Raw genomic sequence first — 12,023 nt, 5'->3', positions numbered from 1 at the left:
CAATAGTTCAGTTAAAGATAATTTTTTACAACACAGTGGAAATTTTTCAAATGTGTCATCAGATAGGATCAGCTTCTTACGCTGGCATGGAGAAATGGAGACGGCACACTGGGCAATGTACCTGCTGAAGGGAATAAAATCCGAGCAAAATGGGCCTGGCCTGGTGACAAGTCTCCTTTAAAAAAAAATAATAATAATAAACTTTAATCTGTTAACTTAAAGATTTGCATTGTGCGTGTGAATTATGGAAAATGCACTTTTTTTTTACAGAAAAAGTGGTGGAGAGTCTTACAGCTGCCATCCTGGATCTGGTTCATCTGTATTGCAGCACGTTCAATGCTGATTTCCAGACGGCACTTCATGCTGAACGCAAACTAAGTATGACCCAAGCGTCCTCGCTCCTTACAAGCCCACTAGCCTTCACGGTGTATGCAGCGCATCGCATCCCCATTTCTTGGGCCACCAGGTGAGATACACGCAATGGCTGATCAAAATTTGTGGTTCGGATACACAGGTCATTTTCAGCAACAGGTAGAATCAGCAGGTAATGAACTAGATCCAGATGGAGTATACGGTCCTTACAGGGTCATCTTTCCGAGGGAATCTCATGCCATGGGTGAAATGTATAAAAGATATGGAAAAATATGAATATTCTGCGGCATAACTATAAGGGCGCATGGATTGTCTACATTTGAGGTCCTTACCACTTGTAAAAATAGATGATAGCTGTGGCCTAGTGCATAGTTTCCATCAGGGTACCGAATTTCAAGCTGCGCCTCTGTATTACTAGTTGCACTTATGTTTTTTTTTTTGTTTTTGACAACAATCCTCATTTTTTTTTTTTATCTGGCCTGACCACATACTGTATAAAAAGAATTATAAATGTAGGGGCATCTCAAAATTATATACATGCATACAATTATGTATTATGGCTATGAAAATAGTGGTATAACATTAGTGTAACGTCTTTTAATTTATGGTGATATATTATTAATAATTTGTATTATTATTGTTTTCATTTTTTTTGTTGCTTTTTTTGTTTTCATTTAGCTGAGGTTTTTTCTCGCTACCTTATTATTATTAAATCCTACAAATCAGTCTGCTATTTTATATGCACGTGCAGTTTGTGTTCCCATGTAAAGGAGGGGTGCAGTGGGAATGAGCTGCCTGCACACTACACGGGGAGCTGACATTGTAAATTCAGACCCTAATGCATCATTTGACTTTGGGCCGCTGACCGCAGGGGGTTGATGAAGATAGTAGATGCTACCAGTCCCTCCCCTCTTGCTCGGCCTTTCTGTCTCCTGATCATGAGTGCCATGGGATGAATAGCTAGCAGCTAATTCAGCCGCTCCTCCTGCTCACAGCTGTGCTGGAATTCTCTGCTCTGGTCCCATAGCTTCCTCATTCTCCCAGCCTCTCCCTCCTCTCTGCTTCCACCCCCTCACTGCTGTGACAGATGGTCAGTTTCAGGCTTTGCTCTTCTTGTCCTAGGCAAGAAGTGGGTGGAGGGGATCCCCTTTGTTTAAAGGTGCTTTTCATTCTTTCTGCTATGCCATGGGAAGAGGAGGAGATTAGAGGAGGTGTACAAATAGGGGAGAGCATGACCTTTGGTATTTTTCTCTCCACCCTCACCCCTCCCTTAATAAATCTGTTACAACTCGCCCTGTGAATTTCTTTGGAAAGGGTGGAGATGGAGGCTGCAGCTGGGCACTGGCTCCACTTGTTCCTGTACCATCGCTCACGTGCCCCCTCTTCCCTCCTCTCTAATCTGTTTATATTTATTCCCATGGTCTCCTCCCCCATGCCTCAGTTATACCAAGTTCCTGACATCTTTCTCATAGTTGTTTTTTTTGTCTATTTTTATTTGCATACAAACCTTCCGGTTTGTCTCGCTTGGCTACTTTCTCGCTTTGCTTTTCTATTTTGTCTTCCCACACTTTCCACAACTATTCTATAAATTGCTTGCACATACACAGCGTAGCTTAGAGAGTCAAGGAATGTCCAAGTAGATGTAGAGCTTCATGCAGACTTTAATGTAACACTGAAAGGTTAAATAAAAAGATGACCTATCAGCAGATGTCTAACATCGGGCACCCCTGCTGGTCAGCTGATATCTGCTTCATATACCAAGTCCCCCTCTTTGCATGGTTTCCCCCTCTTATAAGCGAACTAATGAGTATTGCTGTTTATCTCCAGAACAGATTTTGGCTTAACAGTGGTGGGGGTGCAGGGCGTTAGACCCCTACTGATCTCGTATTGATCTCCTATTCTAAGAATTGGTCATCAATTGTTTAGTCCTGGACAAAAGTTTCCAATTGTATATGTCAGCCAAAGAAGATAGAGAAGAGTAAAGATAATGCTGGGGTTCACTTTGGCCAACAATTTGAGTGATCCAGTAAAATAGCTAATAAGAATGTATATGTGACATTAGCATCAGGACATTGATGTCTAAGAGGACCTGGTATTATTACGGTTATGTAAGTGGAGGGCCCTGTTACGTAGCTACTAGTTACACCTCTGAAATGATGAGTTACCTTGGACAGCCTTTCAGTGGCTTTTAGAATAAGGATTAGTCTTCATACTGAACACTTTTTCATTTGTCATTGCCTATTTACTATGTGCAGCATTTGTAAGTTAGGTGAAAAAATGTCCAGGGTCCGCTATTAAAAAGCTGTCTAACTGGACATTTTATTTGAACCTAGCTGAATCCTTTTTATGACATGGCCTTTGCACGTGCTGGACTTTCTTGGTTGCCAGAAAGCCTTCTTTACAGCAATTGAACCTCTGTTTTTGAAGTTCTTGATGATCTGATAAATGGTTGATTTAAAAACAATCTTACAAATGGCAATGTCCTTGCCTGTAAATCTATTTTCATTAACAGCAATGATGACTGCACATGTTTTCTTGAGTTATCATGGTTAATAGAAGAAAATAATGATTTCAATCACCAACCCCCTATTATAGCAACAAGGCTGCTCTTATAATTCAATCCACATGACACAGTGGTATTAGCTGCCTTGTCCTCATTAACACTTAAAATGTGTGTCGGGTGCTGGACAGTGTGTTATTTGGCATACATGGTTTATGGTGTCCTGGGCTTTGCTTTGAAGGGCAATAGGCTTATGGATTGTTTGCATTTATTTCTTAATTGACTTTTGGATTAATATACAGTTAGGTCCATATATATTTGGACAGAGACATCATTTTTCTATTTTTGGTTATAGACATTACCACAATAAATTTTAAACAAAACAATTCAGATGCAGTTGAAGTTCAGACATTCAGCTTTCATTTGAGGGTATCCACATTAAAAATGGATGAAGGGTTTTGGAGTTTCAGCTCCTTAACATGTGCCACCCTGTTTTTAAAGGGACCAAAAGTAATTGGACAGATTCAATAATTTTAAATAAAATGTTCATTTTTAGTACTTGGTTGAAAACCCTTTGTTGGCAATGACTGCCTGAAGTCTTGAACTCATGGACATCACCAGATGCTGTGTTTCCTCCTTTTTGATGCTCTGCGAGGCCTTCACTGCGGTGGTTTTCAGTTGCTGTTTGTTTGTGGGCCTTTCTGTCTGAAGTTTAGTCTTTAACAAGTGAAATGCATGCTCAATTGGGTTGAGATCAGGTGACTGACTTGGTCATTCAAGAATATTCCACTTCTTTGCTTTAATAAACTCCTGGGTTGCTTTGGCTTTATGTTTTGGGTCATTGTACATCTGTAGTATGAAACGACAACCAATCAGTTTGGCTGCATTTGGCTGGATCTGAGCACACAGTATGGCTCTGAATACCTCAGAATTCATTCGGCTGCTTCTGTCCTGTGTCACATCATCAATAAACACTAGTGACCCAGTGCCACTGGCAGCCATGGATGCCCAAGCCATCACACTGCCTCCGCCGTATTTTACAGATGATGTGGTATGCTTTGGATCATGAGCTGTACCACGCCTTCGCCATACTTTTCTCTTTCCATCATTCTGGTAGAGGTTGATCTTGGTTGTATCTGTCCAAAGAATGTTCTTCCAGAACTGTGCTGGCTTTTTTAGATGTTTTTTAGCAAAGTCCAGTCTAGCCTTTCTATTCTTGATGCTTATGAGTGGCTTGCACCGTGCAGTGAACCCTCTGTATTTACTTTCATGCAGTCTTCTCTTTATGGTAGATTTGGATATTGATATGCCGACCTCCTGGATTGTGTTGTTCACTTGGTTGGCTGTTGTGAAGGGGTTTCTCTTCACCATGGAGATTATTCTGCGATCATCCACCACTGTTGTCTTCCGTGGGCGCCCAGGTCTTTTTGCATTGATGAGTTCACCAGTGCTTTCTTTCTTTCTCAGGATGTACCAAACTGTAGATTTTGCCACTCCTAATATTGTAGCAAATTCTCGGATGGGTTTTTTCTGTTTTCGCAGCTTAAGGATGGCTTGTTTCACTTGCATGGAGAGCTCCTTTGACTGCATGTTTACTTCACAGCAAAACCTTCCAAATGCAAGCACCACACCTCAAATCAACTCCAGGCCTTTTATCTGCTTAATTGAGAATGACATAACGAAGGGATTGCCCACACCTGTCCATGAAATAGCCTTGGAGTCAATTGTCCAATTACTTTTGCTCCCTTTAAAAACAGGGTGGCACATGTTAAGGAGCTGAAACTCCTAAACCCTTCATCCAATTTTAATGTGGATACCCTCAAATGAAAGCTGAAAGTCTGAACTTCAACTGCATCTGAATTGTTTTGTTTAAAATTCATTGTGGTAATGTCTATAACCAAAATTAGAAAAATGTTGTCTATGTCCAAATATATATGGACCTAACTGTATGTAGTTTATAAATTTTAGATTATTTATGCTTATTTATTGTGTTTAAATTGACCCTGTTGCTTTGATCTATACTTGTTACCTTCATATAATTTATTACTTCACCTTGATTCATTGTGCTGATTGTATTTAACCTGTGTTCTGCAAACTATTTTCCAAACTCTTCTTCTACTTTTAAAGGGCCACTGTCACCCAATCCAGCCGTTATAAACTAAAAGAGCCACCTTGTGCAGCAGTAATGCCGCATTCTAACAATTCTTTTAGTTTTGTGTTCATGTATTACTAAAATAAAGCGCTCTGAAACTTTTCAAAAATACCTATCTTTGTCCACAGAGGCGGGTCCTCACTCCCCAGCTTGAACGGTACTCTGCCGTCACTCACATCTTCAGGGGCTTCCGGCGCCGCCCCCCGCGCTGTTTTCTCTTCAAAACCGGCGCCTGCGCTGTGTAAAACTTTGTGGGGCAGGCGCAGTAAGCTCTGGCGGTCTGATGTCCCAGCCAGGCTTGCAGACTGCGCCTGTGCTGGCAGTGCGGCCACCCACCTCGGGAATCCCTGTCCCGCACTGTGTTATGCATTATGCACAGTGCGGGGCTAGGATTCCTGGGCATGTGCACTGCGTGTGTCAGACTGTCACCCAGGTCCCCCGCCTTACAGCCTCTGTCTATTCAGCTGATCGTGCCTCCTCCTCCTCATAGCAATCGCCGGGACTGGGACGTCTGCAAGCCTGGCTGGGACGTCAGACCGCCAGAGCTTACTGCGCCTGCCCCACAAAGTTTTACACAGCGCAGGCGCCGGTTTTGAAGAGAAAACAGCGCGGGGGGGAGGCGCCGAAAGCCCCTGAAGATGTGAGTGACGGCAGAGTACCGTTCAAGCTGGGGATTGAGAACCCGCCTCCGTGGACAAAGATAGGTATTTTTGAAAAGTTTCCAAGCGCTTTATTTTAGTAATACATGAACACAAAACTAAAAGAGCCACCTTGTTAGAATGCGGCATTACTGCTGCACAAGGTGGCTCTTTTAGTTTATAACGGCTGGAGGGGGTGACAGTGGCCCTTTAAATGAGGTATTCTTACCATTTTTTTTTATACAATAAAAAATGTATACTAGGGTTTTATTAGTGTAGTATAATTATGTAGGGTTTCATTATCTTTTCTTGAGACTCTTTGGTGCTTTCTATTACTAGTATGTTACTACAGTGATGAGGCTTTTTGATTTTTTTTTTTTTTTTTGCAATACTCACTCTTGATAACAGTACATAGTTAATGCCAATTGCCATAAAATGTAAAGCAGCACACTTTGTGAAAACCAAAATTTCTGTCAGTCTCAAGAAGGCTTTTGTCTTTGACTGTACACATATATAATCACTGTTGGGGTATATAACATGTGTATTCTATTAGTTCTCTTCTGTAACAGTTAATGTTCTAGACATGCACAACTTATGCTTTGAATTCTCACAACTACATGAAACATTATGAATCCAAGCCATAAAAAATCTAGGATGTCTAATAAGACTTTTACACTGTATTGTGTGAGTGAAAATGATGTAGAAAATATGGAACTTGTGCATTAAGACTTTATATATTGTACAACAACCGATCCCATAAATGTTCACCATATAAAACCCAATGTACATACCCAGTTCAAATATGCAATCAATGAAATATCATGGCTAACTGTTACCTTGTAATAGTGGTCCTCGTGGCATCCCCTCACCCCGACGTGCGTTTCGCCACCTGCTTCTTCCAGGGGCGCCCTTTCTTTCATTGATTTGCATATTTCCACTGGGTTATGTGCATTGGGTTTTATATGGTGACATTGATTTCACTTATTCCATTTATTCCTTATGTGTTCCCTAGTCACCTTGTTTAGGGACATAGTATTCTTACATTGGCAATCTGGATCTGGTTTATACCTTATCACTTATGCACTTTGTGCAACCATGAGCTTTTCATTGGTTCTGGAGGGTTTTTTCACTGGTTACTCCTACAGCGATGCCGACATAAGAATTATTGAGAAGTCATTATACAATTTTTGGATTATACGTATAATTAGGTCTCTTTCTATTTATTTCGGCATTTGATGAATACTTTATTGTAGTACAGTTTACAATTCCCTGTAACATATTTTTCTATTGGTGTTCTCTGGTGTCCCTACAGCATTTTGCTTTTTTATATGTATTTTAAATGATGATTCATAAAACATTGATTTTTACCTTTGTTGTTGGGATCTCTTCTTTTTCCTATATATAATATTTATGGGATCGGTTGTTGTATTTATGTGAAGTGCCCTGGGTACAATTGGACACGTGTTGATTTGACTTTATATATTGTGACAACTGCTTAATTCTTTTACTGTGCACTTAATGTCCTGGGAATTTTACAAATCATAGTAAATTTGACAAGAGGAACACAAAGTCCTAATGTTTGTAAGCTCTCTACTTCCAGTTATGAAGATTTCTATGTATCCTGCTCTCTGAGTCATGGAGGGAAGGAACTGTGCAGTCCCCTACAAACACGGAAGATTCATGTATATAAGTACCTGTTTCATCTCATCGTTTGGGACCAGATGTAAGCACTTGGAATTTTCTTTAAATTGCAGATGTTTTCATTATCCTGCCATCTCTGCCAAGGACAACCAGAAATTACAAAATGGTTGTCATGCTGTAAGATACATTATTGTGTAATGTGTCTATAGCTGTATATGAGTATTCAATCTATATATTGATAGTTGTGCACCCGAAAAGATGTAGGGCCAAATACCATTGCTGATTTCATTACAGAGTTTGTGTGGCTATGCCACCTTTTTCACCATTTACCCTACTGACGTGAGAAGGATGGAAAGTCCACTGCGAATGTTTGTGCTTTTATTCTTAAAGGGAATCTGTCAGGAAGATCAATCCTTGCAAGTCGTCTATATGGGCATGTAGGTCATAGGAAATTGAATAAAATAATACTTTGATATTTGTGATCTAATGTCTTTTTACAGAGAATTCCACATTTTTTATTAACATGTATATTTATTGTTAAAAGCTATGGGCCAGATCTAGATCTTCCCCGAAAATCTGTCTCCAGAGCTTATTTTAAATGAAAGGGGGCATTACTAGTGTGGGACATGTAATGACTGACAAAAAAAAACAAAAAAAGGAACAGCATCCAGTCCAGGTGATGAAGGAAGTGATGAAGGAAATAGAACAATCTTTATTCCACCATGATCACTTATTTATTTTTTTTCTTTGGATTATTATATTTCCAATTGGGTCATTGGATTTGGAACGGGCATCCTGGTATTGATGTGCTGTCAGCTACCTTCTTTTATTATGTAATGACTGACAGTCTGATTTCTTGATCTACATGTTCTCGCTGGTAATTTCCCCTTTCATTTAAAATGCGCTCTGGAGGCAGATTTTTGGTGAGATCTATGTCCAGCCTATAGATCCTAACAGCTTATTCACATATAAAGAAACCATCTTATTCATGGGAGTCGTTTTATTCAACTTTCTGTGATCTACATGCCCATGGCTTATATAGACAGGTTCATCCTACTGGCAGAAGGAAATGGAAATGCAAAATATGTTGTCGCATATACATTCTTATAAGTAAACACATGGTTTTACCCATTTTACTAGGGTGCAAAGACACAATGGTAAGTCAGCGTAGATATTCTGTATATTATGCTTAAAGCTGTGCTCAAACATCACCGCCAAATCTGAATTTCTGAACAATGCAGAGTTTTTTCTGGCGATTCTTGCTTTCCTGAGAGTCGTACAGCAGTCAGCATATTTAATATTATTTCTTCTAGGGTTCCTCAGTTTGAGAACTCATTATTTTTCATGCATACTAGAAATACGTAGACCCGACTTGCTGAGCTTTATTAAACTGTACTGCTTGCGCTGATTGTTATCTTGTCCTGTTGAAGTGCCTGGGCTGCACCCCACAGGGTCTTAAATCTCAGCTGTGCTCCCAAAATAGCTGTCAGGATTTGACTCTGTCCATGCCCTATTCCCTCCCTGTCCTGTGAGAAGCAACCGAAAGCGTAGGGAAAACAGATAAAATTAGACCGAGCCCGATGGCCTCCTAGCAGCTCTGTGAGACAGGCCGAGAAGACAAGGAGACAGGAAAAGACAGAGAAACAGGGAATAAAAGCAAGAGATACGGCGTACAAGAATCGTTTATGTAAAATCCCACAGGATATAAAGGCTTTAAAGTCCGGATTAGTTATCTCTTATGGGAGACAGAAGTAACCGGTATCACAATCTGAGGTTCTGCGTTGCTGCTGAGAACTCTTGGCTTCCTCATCATAACCAAGAACGGTCTCTAATTTCAAACTTTTTTTTTGAGCTGGACCTGATGTAACCTTGCGATTGATTTAAAGGGTCACAAGATATGGGAATTCCCAGTGCTTCTCACGGCTTTTGGATCTGATTGCTAACAAGGTTAACCCTACTGGGCCTGGCACTGGGAGGGCAGCCAGTCAGCAGGAAGGTAATGGCACAGTGTGCAGTAATTGAGCGTCTGGAATTAATTGGGAAATTATGGGTGCACATATGTTCGTGCAGAGATCTGGAGCGCTTTGGAAAAGTACTTTACTAGTAGTAGAGGGCACAGCGAATCAGCTTAATGACTTATCAGGCTTTCTTGTTCGGCTGGTATTTCATAATTGTTTAGTGAACACAGACTTTATTTTCATCCATTGCTTTGTCTATAACCATTTTGCTTTGGTATTTGACTTTAGTTGAGGAGTTCATAAAATATTCTTCTGTTCTTCTACTTGTCTAGTTGTGGCAATCACAAAGCCCTTTGTTTGAAGAACATACGAAGACGTGCACTAGACATAATATCAATGTCCTTGCATAAGTACGTAGTTTAGTATTTTGCAGAGGCAACATGTGAGGATTAGGATGACAGCTGTGTGTCTGTTTTTATTCTTTTTAATTACATTTTTACAATGTAGTCCCCTAAAGGACTGAAAATACATTTGGGGGACTGGATATTTTCCTTATAACTTGAGTTTCTCCGGGATTATGAGGCTTTCTGTGATCATAAACGTTATGACCATAACATAATCTGCCTATTATTTTGGATGCTGGATGATTCCTATTTGTCAGTAGCGCACCCCACCCATAATGCTGTAAACAAAAATAAAAAAAGGATTCTAATGACAAGAGTGCAAAGATTTAGCGTGGCTTAAGGGATCAATGCATATTGTTCACCATCTAGAGTAGTGGAAAACATGAATGACTACATTACAAGGCATATGCATACAAATGCACCCACTAATAGTCACTTCTGCAGGTGGAAAACCACACACCCATCTATATGTGCTAATTAATAAATATAGTAAGAAAATTATAGATGACCACCGTATTGCAAAAAAATAGATAATGATTGAGCAAAATCTCCTAGTATATAATTAGAGTTATGAAAGGATGCACACATATTGATTGTATGGCCAAAACAAGACACTTCTTGGATGATGCCATATGACCTTATAAGATGTGCCCATACAGTGAGGAAAATAAGTATTTGATATACTGCTGATTTTGCAAGTTTTTTCAACTGCAAAGAATGGAGAGGTCTGCAATTTTTTACCGTAGGTACACTTCAAATGTGAGAGACAGAATCTAAAATCAATTTTCAGAAAATCACATTGTATGATTTTTACATAATTAACTTGCATTTTATTGCATGAAATAAGTATTTGATACAGTAGAAAAACAGAACTTGTAATATTTGGTACAGAAACATCTGTTTGCAAAGGTCAGAGGTTTTCTGTAGTTGATGCCCAAAGACTGTAAATGATTCACGTATAAAAAAGGAATGCAGCGCTTATAGTGGGTTGCAGCGTGATCGCTGCAATAGGTCTGTTAAATTTGAGACCTTTTGAGGATAATATGCCCAAAGTAGTGCCTACTTAGATGGCACTTTAGGGACTGTCCCCTGCATGTGTCCGTTACACACGGACTGGTGACGTCACCGCTTCAGCCACGCCCCCCGCTCACCACGTGCATCCACAGCGGCGCCATCGGCCAAGGCTAACCGCTGCACTTCTCAATGCTACAACGGAGTTTTTTTTACAGTGGGAGGATGCTCCCCAGCCTCTGACAATCAACTGCAAGAGATCACCCAAGTCTCACCACTTCTCACAGCACCATACCGTACGCTTTCCAGCCGGCCAACAAGTAAGTGCCCAAACTAGGAACCACTCAGGTTGTTCATTCACCTGTGCGTGCAGTACAGCACTGTAAAGTGCCATCTAAGTAGGCACTACTTTGGGCATATTATCAGCAAAAGGTTCTATTGCAGCGATCACGCTGCAACCCACTCTAAGCGCGGCATTCCTTTTTTATACGTGAATCATTTACAGTCTTTGGGCAGACCCACACACTACATCTGCCAGATTGCCTGCAGCTTTATTTCTAGGTACAAAAGGAGTAGCGCCATTGTGATTAATTGTTTTACTGTTTTCTGTAGTTGTTGACCAAGTTTGCACACACTGCAGCAGGGATTTTGTCCCACTCCTCCATTATGATATTCTCTAGATCTTTCAGGTTGCTGGGCATCATTGAGTTTTAGCTCCCTCCAAAGATTTTCTTTTGGGTCCAGGCATGGAGACAGGCTAGGCCACTCCATGACCTTGAAATGCTTCTTACGGAGCCCCTCCTTACTTGCCCTGGCTGTGTGTTTTGGGTCATTGTCTTGCTGGAAGACCCACCTACAACCCATCTTCAGTGCCCTTACTGAGGGAAGGAGGTTGTTGGCCAAAATGTCATGATACATGACCCCATCCATCCTCCCTTCAATACGGTGCAGTCATCCTGTCCCCTTTACAAAAAGCACCCCCTAAGTATGATGTATCCCTCACCATACTTCACATTTGGGACAGTGTTCTTGGGGTTGTACTCTTCCTTCCTCTTCCTCAAAACATGGCAAGTGGAGTAGATGCCAAAAAGTTCTATTTTGGTCTCCTCTGATCACATGACCTTCTCCCATGCCTCCTCTGGATCATCCAGATAATCATTGGCGAATTTCAGACAGGCCTGAACATGTGCTGGCGTGCCCTTTTGTGCCCTGCAGGATTTAAATCCGTGACGGCGCAGTTTGTTATGAACGGTAATGTTTGAGACTCTGGTCCCAGCTCTCTTCAGGTCATTTACCTGGTCTTCACGTGTAGTTCTGGGCTGATTCCTGATCTTTCTTAGAATCATC

At 40.8% G+C, this 12,023-nt stretch overlaps 1 protein-coding gene across 1 annotated transcript in view; it reads left to right on the top strand.

The window, feature by feature from the left end:
• PIK3C2B (phosphatidylinositol-4-phosphate 3-kinase catalytic subunit type 2 beta) overlaps positions 1–12,023 on the top strand; it is a 153,264-nt gene that overhangs the window by 69,695 nt on the left and 71,546 nt on the right. The window contains exons 11-12 of the mRNA XM_069756193.1: positions 271–466; positions 7,263–7,385. Of these exons, the coding sequence (XP_069612294.1) occupies positions 271–466; positions 7,263–7,385 (319 nt within the window). The remainder of the gene's footprint in view (positions 1–270; positions 467–7,262; positions 7,386–12,023) is intronic.

This window comes from Ranitomeya imitator, chromosome 3, assembly GCF_032444005.1.
Source record: "Ranitomeya imitator isolate aRanImi1 chromosome 3, aRanImi1.pri, whole genome shotgun sequence".
Classification (NCBI taxonomy): domain Eukaryota; kingdom Metazoa; phylum Chordata; class Amphibia; order Anura; family Dendrobatidae; genus Ranitomeya; species Ranitomeya imitator.
This window is presented reverse-complemented; position numbering and strand designations above follow the sequence as displayed.